This window comes from Schistocerca serialis, chromosome 1 (genome assembly GCF_023864345.2).
Source record: "Schistocerca serialis cubense isolate TAMUIC-IGC-003099 chromosome 1, iqSchSeri2.2, whole genome shotgun sequence".
Lineage (NCBI taxonomy): Eukaryota > Metazoa > Arthropoda > Insecta > Orthoptera > Acrididae > Schistocerca > Schistocerca serialis.
Window position 1 is genome coordinate 289,961,873 of NC_064638.1, and position 18,765 is coordinate 289,980,637.

Here is an 18,765-nt window from a genome sequence, read left to right on the forward strand (position 1 = left end):
TACAATTCTTGTGGCTCTGTGTGCTCTCTAATACCAGCAAAGAAGTTACGCGATCCTCTTTACAAGTAATCTGGTGGAAGAAATCTGGTGAAGTTTAGACACTTTTCTTAACAGATTACTGATATGAAAAGACATAGTAGTTATTCAATACTGTAAACAAAACTAAAGGTGAGTGGGAGGTAACATTCAAGACAATGTATCTGAACAAGTTATAAAATATTTGAGAATTTTATTTTTATTACAATGATAAGTCACATTATTCATTTTCTTCACTACGTAAGCGGGCATTAGCATTGGTCACTCTGATGGATAGCTGCTGTGCCCGCTCCACAATAGCTTTACGTTTCTTTGAAGAAACCGCATGTGCAATTTCAGCACAAAATTTGCGGTTCTGCATCATCAAGACTTCCAGTTCCTATTAAGAGAAAAAAGTATATATCTATTACACCAAAATAATACAGTTCAAAAAAGTCTCACCAGCAATAAAATTTCTTAAAAGATATAGAAAATGACAAGAAAAATTAATATGACTGAATAATATTTATAAAACATTTTTCTTCTGATGTTACCAAATTGTTTTATACTTTTATTTTTCATTCAAAGTAGTAAAGTACAAAATTCATTTGAGGATAATATCTATAATTTTTTCTCAGTTACTGTGAATGGCATTATTTGCCCTAACCTCAATGGATTGTCAAATTTCAGAGAGTGTAGCTGTGTGGTGAAGCTGATGTTAAACTGACACCAACATGTCCTCTCCACATACATTTTTATTTGGCTAGCGTCATGGCAAACATTTATTTCAAGCTTCTCAGAGACATTTCCATCAAATTTGAGTATGTCACACCTTATTGTGTCACATTTCATACTGTACGTTCAGAACAAAACACATCAAAGGACAGGATTAATCTAATTCTTTGCTTGGCTTGAGCAGAATGTATTCCTAGTTATCAGTACGAAGTTCCAAATGAGTGGAGCATCAATCACTGATGGCAAGAAAACCAAAGGATTTATGGTCAAAATTATTGGAGCACCCTTTGCCTGAATCACAATATCTTCCTGCAGCTTTTTTCTAGAAAAAGAATTTTTTTTTTTTAAACATGAACTGTTTGAACTTATAATCTGTTAGTCCGATAAGTCAAAGTAACATCAGAGCTCTCAAGATAAAACTCAAACTGATAGTGTCTCACTATGTCAATAATGGCCATTGAATTTTATTCAAATTTGTACAAAAATATGTCAAGCAGGTACTCATTGACACTTGAAATGTCATTTCTACATGTAGACCAAATAATGGTGTACACCATTTTTTCCCAAGTTAACCTAGGTTATAATATATAGGCAAGAAGCTTCCAAAGTCTGTCAATTTGGACAAAACTGTGTAGTTACAAAATAGCATAAAATACAGCAATCAATGCAGTAGTGAAAAACTTAAGATTTTCACACAAAAACAGTCACACAATAAGCAAAACCTTAAAATCACAAATACACCCTTATGCTCATTGTACAACTTTTCTATGCAACAAAATAGCTTTACCTATATTATAGAGTTGAAACTACCATCTCAGTTTTCATTTTTTAGGGTAGGTGAAAAAGAATACATTTCTGTGCAACTGGTTCTTCATAGTGGTTTTATTTCAACTCCATTTCAGCCAGATTACAAATGTAACACTCTTAACAACAAAACTCTTGGTACGTTTATACCAACTTGACTGTTATAGATAATACTAGCTTTTCAGAGGCTTCCTGTCATAAAAGGTTCTGTCTGCAGACAAAACTTAGTTCAAAATTTGTCTCTCCCAGTCCCACAATAGTCACAGATGGGCACTCTCCCTAACTAGGTTTGTGAGCAACTCTCAGAACTGCATGTTTTTATTACACAGAAGTGTCAATCCACGACTCTTGAGACAGCTAAATTTGACCTATACAAGTTAACCCAATTAGTTTTCTTCCTTTTTCTGCAATATTTAAGTCTGCTTTCATCCTGTAAACTTTACAGCTTTCACAAATCTTACATTCTTTCACATCGTTACTTTTCAAGCTTTCATATACTTCCATCCATTCTTGTCCATTCTCCAAGTACTGCTACTCAAGGTACAACCATTATTTAACCTTATTTCTCTTTAGGGGAAGTGTCTTAATTACTGTTTCCATCCAAACTTCCTCTAGATTCCCCCCTGCAAATAATTTTTACAAAATGCTGGTTACAATACGCTTTTACACAATTGCTTGTTTTACACTCATTGAGAATGAAAATTTGTAGCATCAACCACAAAACTACAGGCATTCAGTAACACACCCTTCACCTACAAGCATACTGACAACTCAAAAGAAAATGAAAATTTGTAGTTCATTGTCATTGTTCTACTGGCTCAATTATTTTATGTATTTATGGTTGCCACCATTTTTGTCAGTCATAAACAATCAGCTCTCAATATAGCCCCAGTTTTTACTACTTTAAACTTCACTGGTGTTTAGTAAACACTGTCTTTTTCTGGTTTTCAATCTCCACGATAACATGATTGAGTTTATACTGGCATTTCAATACAAATTCAGCTACATAAAAAGTTTTTACGTATCAAATACCTACAAAAATATTCAGCTTACTTCTAACAAATGCCACTTTCATATAAATGGATGTTTAACATTTTGCATGCCGAATTACACACATGGAACAGCCAAAACAAAGCTACCAGTAGTTGACATGTTTCAAAAACAAAGTGAAAGCAATCAGAACTTCCATTACATAAAAAGTTTCCACTTAAAAATTATGAATGAATATGTTGTTTATAACTCACCCTGACATTATGTACCAAAACCTTGCGGAAGCCTGTTGGTAGCATATGCTTTGTCTTACGACTGCTACCATAACCAATGGATGGCATAAGGTATTGGCCCTTAAACCTACGGCGCACTCTGTTGTCAATTCCCTTTGGTTTACGCCATGATCTCTGAAAAAAGTATGAAGAGTACACTGAACACATGCCCTTGCAATCAACACCATGTAAAAGTAGGGGATGCTTTGAACTAATTGTACACAATAATCAATTTCATAGATAAGAAAGCTAATGTTTCTGAAACTTCATGAGAAAAAAATCAATGTGCTACGTTTCACAACTTTCAGCGATGAGAATGTACAACAGATCACTTTCCTATATCTATGCACTTACAGTGTGAATTTTCAACCCAATACGTAGCAGAGGAAAGTGGACTGGGTAAAAGGGCTAAAAGCTTAGATCAGAGCCAGCAGCAGTGCTTACCTAATGCACATAGGTTGGCAAAACGTCATTTCGTGTAGGCAATGGGGTGATTCCTTCACATGACCAATCAGACACAAAATGAGAGGCAATGTATTTCTAATGCAGAATTTTGAAACCACTGTCTTATTTCCTGCTTTTCTGTGCACCGACCTCACATATCAGTGCATGCCTCATGGTTTCATTGCAGACCAACAAAAATGTGTCAAATGATGAAATGACTATGCAATCGATATGCGCAAGCACACGGAGTAATTGGATCAATGTTTTTTAATTAAATCATGAGAGAAGATAGGTGGATAAATATATATTAATAATATGAGAGACAGGTTCAATAACACTAATCCACCTGCCTTCTCCCACGATTTAATTAAAAGGCATTGATCCGCTTGCTCAGTGTGCTGCACAGATTGATTGCATAGCAACAAATAGAGAAATATTTCACTGCTTTTTTTTTAAAAATGTATCACGGGCAGTTGGTTTGCAATGCTACCACAGTTTAAACAGCTGTGACTCAAAGACCAATTAAATTTATAATCCTAGTTTACAACAACGTTTCACGCTTAGTTCCAAATGTATTACTTCAAAACATGTCATCTGCCAGCTGCTCTCTCATTGGCTGGATAACACAAACAGCTGACACCTTTTATTCCCAACATACCTCATGGCATGCACTGACAATATTCTTCCATGAAACAGGAAATTATGACTCTGGCCCTATTCTAGACTTACCAGGTAAACGTTATGTAGCAGACCCTTTTGAAATATTCGAAGTTTATTTTTGATACCTGTATATAATATGCATCAAAATACTCTCTCGATACTTGGGACCAACTATTACACATTTCCTGAATTTATCTTGCAGTTTTAGGTTTTACGATGAAGTGTGTTAAAAGTGGCAAATTGTATTTATGACACAAATGTAAAAATTAGGCAGGCTACAACTCAAGCTGTTACAACAACTTTTATTTCACACACTTGTAGGCCCAACCAACCATTAACTAAATTATCGGCCTTAGACCTAGACTAGACCAGACCTTTGACTATGCTACAGATCAGATAGTAATCACAACTAAGATTTCAGGGGAAGAGGGGAGCCAGCCACAATCACCTTAGCAGATTGAATTCCAAACTTTTGAGAGAGAAACAGTACATCGATGTTTTCACAGTGGTATGTTTAATATTTCTTTCTTTTTTACATTTAGCCCCATCCACCAGCCAACATACATAAACTTTCCACATATAAGTTTTAACTACCAATACACCCCTCAGCTTTAACCCATGACATCATCAAGATGGTGGACACTGCCATTACATCCTTATACAATCTGGCGACCACGTCATCCACATTAAACTGACGAATAATACAATATATATTTAATTGTAAAAGAGCCTGAAACTAATGGAACAAGGGCAGAGATACACAAAATATGACATTTCTTATATTAAAGACATCAAAACAAACACTTAATGCAAAAATTTAGCAAGAGAAATCTTCAATCCATAGCATATATGAATACAGAAAAGGATACTACAAGATTATGTTTTTAAGGGATTAAACTATTCCATCAGTCCCTGCTTATCATGAGATGGGAAAAAGGGGGGGGGGGAGGGGGACACTTCACTGCTCAAACTGTATAATCAGGTCAAAGAGTTTAAAAGGGTAAAGAGAGGTAACCCACCCAGACAGCATATTGCACAAGAGAGTCTAAAGGCACAGCAAGGTGAGAGGGGACGAAAGTAACCTGCAGTCGCTTGGTGAGTACCTGCCAGAGAGGGAGGCCCTCGCCCCCCACCGCTAACACTGAAGTGGAAGAGTATTATACGTTGGAGTAAAATCTGCTCTCCCTCAGGAAATGTAACACTTTGATAGTGGCTGTCACATCATCCACAAGCATCTGACGTACTAAGGCAGGTTTGGTTGGTCGATTTCGGGGAGTGGACCAAACAATGAGGTCATCGGTCTCATGGGATTAGGAAAGGATGGGCAAAGAAGTCAACCATACCCTTTCAAAGGAACCATTCCAGCATTTGCCTGAAGCGATTTAGGGCAATCACAGAAAACCTAAATCAGGATGGCCAGATGTGAGTTTGAACAGTTGTCCTCACAAATGCGAGTCCAGTGTTCTAACCACTGCGCCACCTCGCTCAGTGAGGTAGGCAAGTTGAGACTGTGCTGCAGATTGGCCAGTCAACAAGAAAATGAGCTATCAGTAGACACTGCAGTTGCAATGAGGATCCTCCTGATGCAGAAGGAATTCATGGGTGAGTCATGTGGTCGATGTCTAGTCACAACAATCGATGGCATCTTTCTGAGAGGCCTGGGTAGATGTATGCCACACCTTAGTGGACCCTTTAATCGCTCTGGACTTGTTTTAGGTCGTGGTAGCCTGCCACTCCAATTCCCACAGTCTCAAAATATTGCATGCAATGTAATCTTAAGTACATGCCTGTATACCAACGTCAATTTTATCTGCTGTAGTTGCATCTTTAGCTAAACAGTCATCGAATTCATTTCCTGGAGTGATAATGTGGCTTGGTCTCCAGAAGGAGGTCATTGTCTGTCCACAGTTGTAGAGGTCAGTCAGTAGGTCCTGGATGTTGGTAACCACAAGATTTTTGGGACAGCACAGGGTTACACATTTTAAGCAACTCACCGAATCGCTACATATCAAAGTTCTGCCATGACCTGGGATTTGACGAACCAAAAAGCCTGAGAGATGGCAACCGACTCTTTAGCGTATACACTGAGGTACTCAGCAGAGTGTGCTTCTCGTGTCACGTTGCATGTGCAAAACTGTAACTGACCCTGCCGTTTGTTTTCAATCTGTGTAGATGGATACTGAATTAGAATAATCGTGGAGGATTCAAAGGTAAAGGTATCGGAGAAGGGTAGGATCGGCATCCTCCTTGGGGCTACAATATCACAGGACAGGATACAGCCCACTGGGGAGGGAGGGGTCAAGAGGGAGCTCTAGGAACACAGCCTAATGCAGGCTGTTGGTGGTACTTCAGTAGAATATTGAGTAGGATCCCTGGTGGTCTTACCAGTTTTGGTCAATGCACAAACAGTGTGAACTGCTGGTTGTGGAACAGAGTTGGGTGGGTAGGCATCTGACAGATGGTGTCTGCATTAATTGCTGGAAGCTGCTGCTGTCTAACCTGCAGAAGTGGGACACCGGCTTCCACCAGAAGGCTGTCAACAGGGCTTGTACATAAGGGCCCCACTGCAAACCGCATGGCAGTATGGTGAACAGGGCCCTGCAGGCTCAATACAGATGGTGCTGCCGACACACAGGCAGCACATCCATAGTCCAAGTGGGATAAAATCAGTGCTTTGTAAAATCTCAGAAGAACTGTGTGGTCTGTGCCCCATGAGAAGTGACTAAGATTTCAGTTTCTTCAGGCAAGTTGCCTTAAGCTGGCAGATGTGCGGCAGCCAAGTTAGCTTGAAGTCAAATAAAATACTTAAGAATTGGACACTTTCAACATCTTCATGTAACTTGTCACCAAGATAAATTTCTGCGTGTGGGTGCACAGTCCAGAGTTTACAAAAATGCGTAACTCATCATTTTATAGAAGAAAATTGATAGCCATGGCTCAGGGCCCAATTACTGACTCTCCTGACAGCCCCCTGGAGTTGGCACTTAACAATGCACAGTGATGCAGGGGCATTGTACAGGCAAAGATTATTCACATACAGTGACGGATAGATTGTGGGGCCCACTGCATTTATGGTACCACTGATGGCGATAAAAAGCAGTACGCTCACAACCGACCCCTGAGGGACTCCAGTTTCCTGTACATAGTGGTTGCTGAGAATCGAACCTATCTGGACCTGAAAAAAATTGGAGAGAAATTTCTGAATAAAACTGGGTAAACTGCCCTAGAGAGATGTCTCATGCAATGCAGACAGGATGGGAAGCAGATGTTGGAGATGCCAAATGCATTGCGCACTGTGGGTTGCGAACAAACCAGGTGATCCGAGGTGGATCAGAAAGCCTGAAAGCTGTTTTGAAATTGTGATATATGCCATCTGGCTTCAGGGTTTCCACAAGTTTCCCCAAATGAAATCCCCTGATATTTCCCTTATTTCCAAACAAGTTTTAGCATTTTTCCCTCATCAATTTTGAGATCTCAAGGTAAAGTAAAGAGATTAGTTGACAAAAAAAGGTAAGGCCTTTTTATTTCTCCCCTGTGTGAGCAAAAATCTTAAGTACTAATATCAACATCTTTTGTCATGAACTGCTTTAGATGGAGAAAGGAAGCCATTTGGTACATGTGTCTCATTAAGATCACTTATTTTATTGTAATAAAATGACAAACACTTGGTGACAAAAATATATATTTTGTTGGAGTCGCAAGACAGATTTTAAATACCTTCACTGATTTCAGAAATAGCCCCAGAAAAATGTAGGTGTCTTGAAAGAACTATATAAGGCAGGGGAAGAGTTGTATAAACCAACAATATGGGTGACCCCCAATAAAATGCTGGTTCTGCTGTATTGATTGTCAGTTGTTAGCCGTTTTGTTACGTCCATTATTTTACAGGTATTGTGTAATTTTTCTTTGAAGAAATATATGAATACATAGCATACAAACCAGCAGTGACTGCCACAATTTTCTTCTCCTTATCGATCATACTTTCTAACATATAAACCACTTTCGAGGAGCCAAAATGTACTAGAATAAATAAAATGTCCATGCAAACACATCTGGCCTGCAGGTAGATCAATGAGACTAGATCCAACAGGCAGGGCTTGCACATTAGAGGGAAACAATGGGCTTCAGATAGGCAGAAATGGTCTGCAGTTTTGGCCCATTACGGGAGTCCACTTGTGTGGCCAGCTATTCACGTGTTACAGACACCATGTTGATGAAATGAGACCACAGTGATTAATTCATGCCACAGATAACTTGCCCAAATAGCCCGAGAATCAGTACTAATGAGCAGAGGTAGCAACTCACTATAAAGAGTATTGCTGACAAGGGAACCTCCCCATCGCACCCCCCTCAGATTTAGTTATAAGTTGGCACAGTGGATAGGCCTTGAAAAACTGAACACAGATCAATTGAGAAAACAGGAAGAAGTTGTGTGGAACTGTGAAAAAATAAGCAAAATATACAAAATGAGTAGTTCATGGGAACATATGCAACATCAAGGACAATAGGATCGCAGGAGCGCCATGGTCTCATGGTAACGTGAGCAGTTGTGGAACGAAAGGTCCTTGGTTCAAATCTTCCATTGAGTGAAAATTTTTATTTTTTATTTTCAGTTTATGTGACAAACTCTTATGTTTTCATCACTTTTTTGGGAGTGATTATCACATCCACAAGAAAATCTAAATCGGGCACGGTAGAAGAAACGCCAAGTGTAGGGTCGACAACATATTCCTGTCATGTGGTGCACATGCCGTCACCAGTGTCGTATAGAATATATCAGATGTGTTTTCCTGTGGAGGAATCGGTTGACCTATGACCTAGCGATCAAATGTTTTCGGTTCCCATTGGAGAGGCACGTCCTTTCGTCTACTAATAGCAAGGTTTTGCGATGCGGTCGCAAAACACAGACACTAAACTTATTACAGGAACAGAGACGTCAATGAACGAACGGACAGATAATAACTATGCAAAAATAAATAAAGTAAAATTTTCACTTCAGGGAAGACTTGAACCAATGACCTCTCGTCCTGCAGCTGCTCACACTACCATGGGACCACGGCACTCCTGAGCTTACATTGTGCATGATGTTGCCTATGTGGCCCATGGACTACTCACTTTGTATATTTTGCTTATTTTTTCACAGTTCCACACAACTTCTTCCTGTTTTCTCAATTGATCTATGTTCAGTTTATCAAGGCCTATCCACTGTGCCAACTTATAACTAAATCTGAGGGGGGTGCGACGGGGAGGTTCCCTTGTGAGCAGCAGACAGGCATTTAGAAAAGACACCCACACTCTCACAACTAAATTTTCAGCGATAGCCTTTGTCAGAAAATTAGAGCACATACACAATCAATCCTTCAGACAACTCATGCACACTATCTCCGGCCGCAGCATCAACAGTCTCTCAGGACCAAAGCCAAACAAACCACTCCTCATGCCCCTCTTCCTCTCATCAGCAGCTGTTAGGCTAGCGGCAAGAAGTAGTGGCAGCACTGACTGCAAGCTAACGGTAGGAAGGAGAGGCAGTAAGAATGAGGAAGTAGGGAAGCTGCACCCAGCCAGCGACAATGCATGACTTCATAAACAAACAAATCTACTGAGACAAAGACAAGATTGCACTATTTTTTCAAATTTTCTCGACATTTCCCTGACATGTTTGAAATTCCCTGATATCCAGAACTTGTGGCAACCATGAGCTTCAAGGCACAAACAAAGACGGCAGCTGACCACTCTTTCAAATAGCTTACACAGACCATTCGTTAGAGAGATTGGATTGGCCAGTAATTAGTTAAAAGGAGAGGGATATACTAGTTCCAGCCAAATGCAATTAAAAAACCCGAAGATATGTTTCTTGCTGTCAGCACGAAGATGTTTGAGCATTTGCTTGTGGATTTTGTTGGCTCCAGGGACTGTATTGCGACACTGCCACAGCACTGCGAAGCTCCCATTCACTAAATGGGAATTATATTAGAGAGAGCTGTGTGCGTGGAAAGATAGCGTGTGGCACTCAAGGTGTTTCCAGGTTAGGAAATGAGAATGTTAATTACTGCAAATAGACACTTCAGTGAAGTGTGCAACAAAACATTCGGCAAGTACCATGCGATCAGTGCAGATGTTACCATTGACAAGGATGCCTGGAGCTGCCATGGATGGCTGTAAATGCAGCGGAGTTTAATCCATACTTGGGACGGTTGGGCGTGGCATTGCCTAAGTTCCCTGTGGCATTCGCTGATAGCTATGGCTGTATCTTCAGACCACCCTGGCACCAGCGATTGTTGGTATGAGCTGGAAGAGTAGGGTATTGCTGCTGCTGCAGTATGAGTAGTAGAATCATCAGTGTCCTGTACCAATTTGTCTATATTTTCCACACAACTGGCTGCAAACATGGCTGCAGAGGAGAGAGCCTGCCAATCAGATTCCAAAAGAGACCAATATGGAGCATGTTCTACATGTCTGCGAATGAAGAGGGAGAGAATTACCGGAAAAATGATCGCTGTCACAAAGATAGACATGGACGCGTCACTGAATCAGGGGTAAGATACTTGGACCACAAACTGCGAGACCAACAGCTGAAAACGTTACGTGAACCACACTGAAATGGGTTGCAGCTTCAGTGTTGAGTAGACAAGACGTCCAATTCTGACAGGAGGTGTTCTAGTATTCTGCCTCTGTGAGATATATAGTGTCACCACCCCAAAGAGGGTTATGCACATTTAAGTCCCCCAATAAGAGGAATGGCGCAGGGAGCTGTGCCACTTAAAGAGCTCATGATAATGGGAAGGTCCATCTAGGGGTGGATAAACATTACATATTGACATTCAAATTGACAGGTAAACACTAACAGCCACAGCCTCAAGTGTAGTGCACCTGCTCAATGAAAATATCAGAGCATATGGTGCAAATTGTACAGAAATTAAACACACATACTAAACTGCTTACTATAACAAAGAAACAAAACTCCAAATAAACAGTAAAAAGTTTCATGGCGACGATGTCACACACATTCATTTGTGGCCTGAGATGCTGCAACTTTGGTTAACTTCATACCTTCACCACAAATGTGGCACTTCACTTATTCTGCAGCAAATCAACTCATACACCTGTAAAAATTTAATACCTGTCATCATATTATAGCCCACTGCAGAATACTGCATGCTGTTTATCTTTGTAGCTGTATCCATAACTTAAAGAAAGAGAAACACACACCATTCATTCACTCATTCATACAAGCGAGCACACCTCACCACACACGACCAATGCCGACAAGTCGGGCAAAGGATGCCCTACGACATTTTGTAACGGGGGTTATTAAGTATTTTTGATATTGCAGAAGACCAATCGCGACTTGTAAGTAGCATAAAAAGTTACAATTCTGACACTGAAAAAAACCTGCATAATGCTGAAATTTAAATACCGTAAAACCCCATGTTAATGAACCCACTTACAAAGAAATCTTGCTTGTAATGAATATTTCTGACGGTCCCAGTGAAACTCCCATAAGAACTATGTTTTCCCCTGGTTTCAACAAACTTTGCTTTACGAAAGCCCACTTTTAAAGAATGAACATTAAACATATCTCACACTGAAATCCAGTTTTCATGTAATTCCTAACATGTTCGAGTGGATTTCTGATGTCTTTACTTTTTAATTCACACAGGCTATAATTTTTTGTCTTGTGAATCAGTAAATGGTAATCTATTCACGTGATTGACACACAGATCGTAGTCAATAACTCTACTTCTGTTGTAGCGGTACTTGCATGTGCATCAAAAGAATCGGAAATGAGATTCCATGTGCCTTCGGTCAGGTTATTTGACATTGCAATCACAGAGTGTATGAACTACAAAGTGCTTTTTTACTGAAGTGTCAAAGTTACCAACTTTACTTTTTACGGAGTTATGGCCTGTAGACATTGAAAGATAATTATCACCCATGATGTCTATGACAATCTTAACACAAATACTTCCGACATGGTGAAGAAATATGATTTCGAACTGTCTACAGGTGTGGCATAATCAAAACTAAAGAAGAGTTCTTACATGATGGAGCTAATGATTCCTATGTATCCAAAGAGGAAGAACAACTGTATGCATACATTCCATGTGTTTGTTGCTGCCTGTAGTTCTGTAACACAACAATATTAACTTGTTTCCAAAGAGTGGCTCCAGTATATCACTTGCTGCTGAAGACATTCCAATAGAAGAATGGAGCAGCGAAACTGATGTTTCTGAAAATTTAACATTCAAGGACAGAGTTTTGGTGATGATGCCCTGACTCCCATACTAGAGACTGATTCAAGGGAAATGCTTTTGAAGGAACATAGGTAGGAGCTGGCAGTGACAATTAGGAAGACAGTGAAACAAGAAAGGAGGGCACTGCATCAAATTTTGCTGCCAACGTGTGAGGAGTGTCCTAGGAATTTTTTTCCTCTTTTAATGTAGATGAATCATTTCTCATTTTTATTAACGAGCAACAACTTCTTTAACAACAATGTGCTGGAAGGACAACAAGACGATTTTTTGAGCCCTATCAAAGGATGTGTTCTGTGAACAGTATGGTAATTGTATACTGCTGCACATGGTTTCATGGCTCAGGACAGTGGTAATTTTGTAATTAAATAATATGCTCAAATCATGATTTTCTGCAACTCTTTCCATGTACTCAAGCAAACCCCTCATTTACGAAAAAATATAAGGGTCCCTGGAAATTTGTAAAAAGGGGTTTCACCGTAATTTTTTTGGAAAAAAAAAAGATCACTAATTTTTCCTTCCTCTGAGAGTGGGGGGGGGGGCATTCAGTTCCACCTTGCACCCAGGTATATGCACTCTTGGCCAGAACCAGTACTTCTACATTCACATGTGTTGGCTTCACAATCAAATTCTTACCTCTCAACCTAAGGTAGACCTATGGCTGCACTACGTATCAGTGTTACAACAAAGAATTTTTTTTTGGAGGGTGAGGGTGGGGTGGGGGGGTGGGAGTTCAATACATAACTTTGGTCCATTGCTGCAAGATGGGTCTTAACCTATGTCTTCTTATAGTCCAGTTGCAAGACAAGGCACAGCTGTTTGATCTACCTATCCATCCAATTTTCAGAATTCTAAAAATATTTCAAAAGGTTCCAGTTTCTTGTCCGTACTGTTTGTTAGCCACATTCCATTGCAATACATAGCATAATAATGCCACATTTTTGAAAGATGTGACAATGTTTTCTCTCACTCTAGACCATAACTGTTTTATCTACTGACATTTGTTTGTTGGTTGGTTGGTTTAGAGTTCCATTCAGCATGAACTCATGTTGCGTTCCACCCATCATCCATTTGTTGCATTCTTATCTCATATACAGTTTAAATGTTGCAATTGTGAATTAAGTACTACAAGAATAACCTGCAATACAATTTCTCTTTCATAAAGTTTTTCAAATAACTACTAAACTAATCTGGCACAAGGGAACTCTTCATCAATAAAGCACCTTTCCTTCAGTTAATCCATAATTTAATACCAGTCTCATCCATCCAACCCTTTTCATGTGAACAACACCTGGCAGTATGCCAGAAGGTTTCGACATTGTTTTGCATTTCAAAATTATCACTAGACTAAGTTAAGTAACGTCAGCACAACATGGAAGGACACCAGTATCGTGCATTCTTTCATGTGCACTTGTTTTTATAGTTACAGTTTTAGCACCTTTCATAGCTACAGTTCTGTTACTCGACAACAAACGCCAAAGATGTTTTGTCCGTATTTGCTATTTGCCTTAGCTACAGACTGGTTTTCTTTCAATGTTGAATAATGAAAGTGATGGAAAGATAATATTTTTCTCTTCATACTATTGTGGCATTTTCTGAGATATTTTGTTTTTGGTTCAAATGCAAAGTCCATGACACTTCATAAACTTGTAGCGCCAACCAACTCCACCTTTAAAAGTCGCCACTGTAGCACATGCTTACAAGCACCTATTCTAATAATTTTTGTATTAATTCCACTGCCATTTTGACAATGTCCCTTAATCCACTTCAGTATGTCATCACCTGGTTAGGGTCATTTTGCATTCAATCATCCATTTGCACATTTAGTCTTCCTATTTTCTGTTCTTCTTTGCTAATCAACCAAATGTAAATGTTTCTTTCTGTTGGTGGACAGCCATATTGCCGCTCAGCTGCTGTTTCCATATTATTCTGTATATACTGTTACTTTCAATCTACAGCCTACATCATATGAATACCTTTTTTTCCAATACAAAACTAGCTACTAACAAAAATAGTTGTACAGTTAACGATACAACAAATCACTTTCAACTGAAGTCACCGTAGACTGCAATGTTAGTGAAGAATATGATTTAACCCGACAGCTCTGACTAGTAAAATTATCAACAAATCACCAATCTACCAGCAATATGCAACCACTCGGGCACTATGTTATACAATTATGCACATCTGGAATGTCGAAGTATCTACACCATCATTATAAGGGGGTATTGGCCATTTTCGGAGTGCATACAGCAGGGACAGAATTTTACAGAGGGGGCTAAAACTGGAAAACAGTGGTTGAAGGGCACGTAGAGAAGACTGTAAACATTAGTAACTATGTGGACAGAGCTAATTCCAGAATACAGACACAGCTTGTGCAATGTTGACGGCTGTTTTTAGGATAAATTCTAGCATACAGTTCCATCCGTCAGGTTTGACCAATGATGTCGTACCGGACCCAAAGGCGTAATACATAAGACATCAAAATAGTGACCAATAATTATAAACATGTCCATGGTGATTGAAATGTGATCACGAAATTCTTAACAATAACCGTATAAATCAGCAGGAATACTGTGGGGAAAATGGAGTTCCAGTCAGGGAGAAACTAACATGCTGTAATAACCTCAGAATCACAGTAGGCCCAATACGAATATATAAGAAACAAGCTACAGCCAAAAATCACAAAACATGGAGTCAATCACTGGATATGAGCTACATACTTCAATTACACAGAGCAATAAAAAAAATCCTAAAACAAATCTCATTACACACCTCATGGAAAAATCACATGAAATAATGAACTGACAGCTTGAATTGAGCTACAAAGTTAAAGTAGACAGTGTGATACCAAAACAATAAATCGTGGAAAGAAATTCAGAGAGGAAAACTGAAAAATATTTGCAAGAACCGAGATCATTAAGATGACTGCCGCCTATGTCATTTCAAGCAATTTCAGCTGTGCTCTTAGGTTCCTGCTTAACCGAACACTTGGAAAACACAATATGCATAATAAACAGTGGAGCAACGAAGACAAACAGAGGCAACAATCAATAACAGGCTGCTTACATCCTTCCTATCATAAACTCACAACGTCATGGAACGAAGTTGATAATTGGAAACAACATACTGGAATTGACCATAATTATAGACCTACTGATCACTCAGTTCAACTACGAAGTAAGTTATCTATAACATGATCTTTTATATTCCACTGAAAACTTTCTAGCACCAGAGCTATATAACAAACAACATATTTTCCACAAAAGAAGTCATTATTATGTCATGTTCATCAGATCTTAAGCTACCTCACCTAGACCTCTAGATATAATACAGATAAAGCTAGGAAAAAAAAAAAACAAAAAAAAAAAAGATAACATTGATCAAAGCCACAACAGTATTATAAACGCCACTACACCAAAAAATACACACACACACCTTAATCACAGAGTGTTAAAAACAATCTAGTTCTATTTTAAAGCTCTGGAAGCTATTCAATAACTAAACCTTGATGGTGATGGACTATGATACTAATGATCTGGGTAAGCCAACCCTTGCAAACAAGAAATTGATCAATGACTACTAAACGGACCACAACACAGGTTCACCCTCTCAGAAGTGTATGGAGTTTAATTACCAACAGCGAGTTTGCACTGACCGAACGTGTTATTTGCTTAGCTTACTGCATTACCGTGCACTCTAGCTTTGTTGACAATTAGAAGCATGTAACCCTAAGGGGTGCGTATCTTTTTATGGTGTAAGAATATGCTACATCGTTAGAAAACATTTTAAAAATCCATGTAAAACGAAAATTTGCTAACTTCTAATTACATCACGTTAATAATAAGACAAACACTGAAGGAAAAGTTACCTAAACTTGTTCGACAAACAATTTCAAAAGAACGTATAAATTGTAATTCAGAACGATAATAAAAGGTTCACAACACACACACCACTTTACCTTAAGCTTCTTGTAGCGATCGCTCTGATGACGAATGAAGTGTTTCGTCCTCTTCTTGACAATAGTTGGTCTATACACTGGTCGAATCGCCATTATCTGCAAATAAATTACTGAATTTACAAATGATCTTAACGCGCAAGGCCTCAAAACTGTACATCCAGTGCGACTAAAGCAGCACTTTGTCTCCAACGTTTCCACAGCACTCTTTAGAGTTGCACTACTATACAATACTGCAACACAACATATTCAACATGAGCTTAATTGACGATTCTGGAACGCACGCAGTATGTTATGAAGTAACCACGTGAACAATAATCCGCTCACAATGAAGCACAATAGTTAATACATACAAATAAACTACACATCGTAATTATATAAATTTCCATTTACAAATCTTACCTATATAATTATTGTCACCAAGTACACTTATTTTTCTCTCCAACCTCTCATCCGCCACACACACTACCCATGCGGCGTAAACGGAAATGGGTGAACCGAACAAGTAGTATCTTTGAGCCACGCTCATAGATCGTTTAACACATCTGTGGAAACAAAATCTGTCTGTCCTAAATAGTAAATACAGAACATTTTGTGTAGATCGAAGATACAGGTCTCTATTTCATTCGTTTTCACACAAAAATACCAACTTTCAGTTCTTATAGTACTGAAACATTCTTCTCGTTATGGAAAGAAAACCGATGCCATTCCACTAATTCTAAATAGCCCTCTGATGCTCCGATAAATGATGCTGCACGAAAGTTCCTATGAATGCACAAAACAGAATCAAAGAATAAAAGAACATCGAATGTTTTCGTTGTTCTTATGATTGTGTTATAATATATCACAAGAAATGTTAAAGATTGGAATTCTGCGTTCTAAAGGTAAGATAGTTCTGTAACATAATTGCTCTCTGTAAGTTCTGTTAGAATATAACAGTGTTAACCTAATGGCCTTTTTCCAAAACTCTCTTATAGCAATGCTGGCTGCTTGGAAATCTATACAAAAGTTCATATGTATTGTCTGAGTTTTCTAAGTTATGCTTGGCCACAGGACGAAAGTATTTAATTGCCAAGCCAGTCTAAATACAGCAAAGCATCTTTGAGATTCTTGCCATTTCTTTCTCGGAAACCAATTTACCTCAAATTGCAAATGATTGCTTGCTTTAGCAACACTAGCCACAATTTTATTATAAGCCTTCGCCCGTCTGCCTTGACCAATGAAATTAAGTTTCTCTTCTCTGACACAAATAAATACATGTGGGTTATTAATAATTACTTCGTATTTCTAATAAGAAACTGTTGCACATCATCATACCCAAGTGATTACAAAGTCAACTGCGAAATGTAAAGAAAATTTTATTGCCTGTAATCCTACTAATTAATAACACTACGAACGAATTAGGTCACATTTTACTGTGCTGGCTGTTCACTTGGCGAATTAAAGTTCACTCTATGATCAGAATAATTCATCCCGTTTCCCTGTGGTGTCTTTCGTAGACTACATATAAAATCCATTCAAGGTAGTCAATAAGTCGAACGTCTGAGTTAACTATAACGTCATATTTAGTACAAAGTTAACATAACGTCATATTTAGTGCAAATAAAAAAAAACCTTTTGTCTCTATAGTGCTCAAATGTTCTTGATTCAACATGCAGGCACTACCCGTTATTCCCAAATTACGTATTACAGCGAGAGAAGGCATTGTGATATCTATGCATTCCATCTTGGGTAGCAAGAATAACTTTGTTTCTCACCCAGTTCCTGTGGTGCTGTAATAAATCGATCTGTCTGGCGCGATAGAAACTGGAACAGTAATAGATGTTTGCATGGGATATACTATTCAGACGTTTGTGTATTTCTGTTTCTAGTAAGTACAGCAACATAATACAGTGCTAAGAAATAGCCATTATAGAGTGACAGGACTGGTCAGGAGGCGGAAGGTAGATTATTATTTGAATTGGAGCAAGAAGCGAACAGTTTCACTGATAGAGTAGAAAAGATAATGTATAAAGCAATATGTATCACTCTTCTTCACCTGAAGGAGACACAGCTATGTGACTCCAGTTTTTCTTTATCCAAGTCCAAAGAACAGTATTTAATCCTAAATCTATACTCTAATATTAATGATTGAGATAATTCCACACTTTGGAAGTACATTGTTCAGCAGTAAGAATAGAATGGTCATTCGTTGCAAACAGCTCTTCCATGACATAGCATTTGCTTAGATTACTAGAAACCAACAGGTGTCCAACATTTCCCCATATTCACCATATGCACAAAACATGTCATCACTGATAATGCACTTCAAATTCATTTTGCATTTTGTCTCTCCTTTTATCAAACTGTTTAGTGTCTTCCAAGTCCTGTATTGGAGATGACAACCTGATGGCAGCTTCTCTTTTTGGCCCATAATCCTCCAGTGGAATTTGTTTTCCACATCTCAGTTTGGTGGGCTTCTGCTGAAGCTGGAATTTGTGCTGTTGTTAGGAAGAAACTATTTCTGGATATAGTCGTCATGGACACACAAGAGATCCAAACAATGGATGCCTTCGAACTGTTTTTTGCTTCTTCCTTTCAATCGCAGGTGCTACAAGTCTTCTTACATTTGGAGGTGCTAATCCCATGAGTCGAA

At 38.7% G+C, this 18,765-nt stretch overlaps 1 protein-coding gene across 1 annotated transcript; it reads right to left on the bottom strand.

Moving 5' to 3' along the window:
• Positions 1 to 209: 209 nt before the first annotated feature.
• Positions 210 to 16,687, bottom strand: LOC126468688 (60S ribosomal protein L32). Its single transcript, XM_050096570.1, has 4 exons — positions 16,533 to 16,687; positions 16,134 to 16,229; positions 2,799 to 2,951; positions 210 to 415 (listed from the first exon to the last, which is right to left on the bottom strand). Exons 2-4 carry the CDS (start codon positions 16,224 to 16,226, stop codon positions 257 to 259), a joined length of 405 nt encoding a protein of 134 aa, XP_049952527.1. The 5' UTR covers positions 16,227 to 16,229; positions 16,533 to 16,687; the 3' UTR covers positions 210 to 256.
• Between the last annotated feature and the right edge of the window lie 2,078 nt (positions 16,688 to 18,765).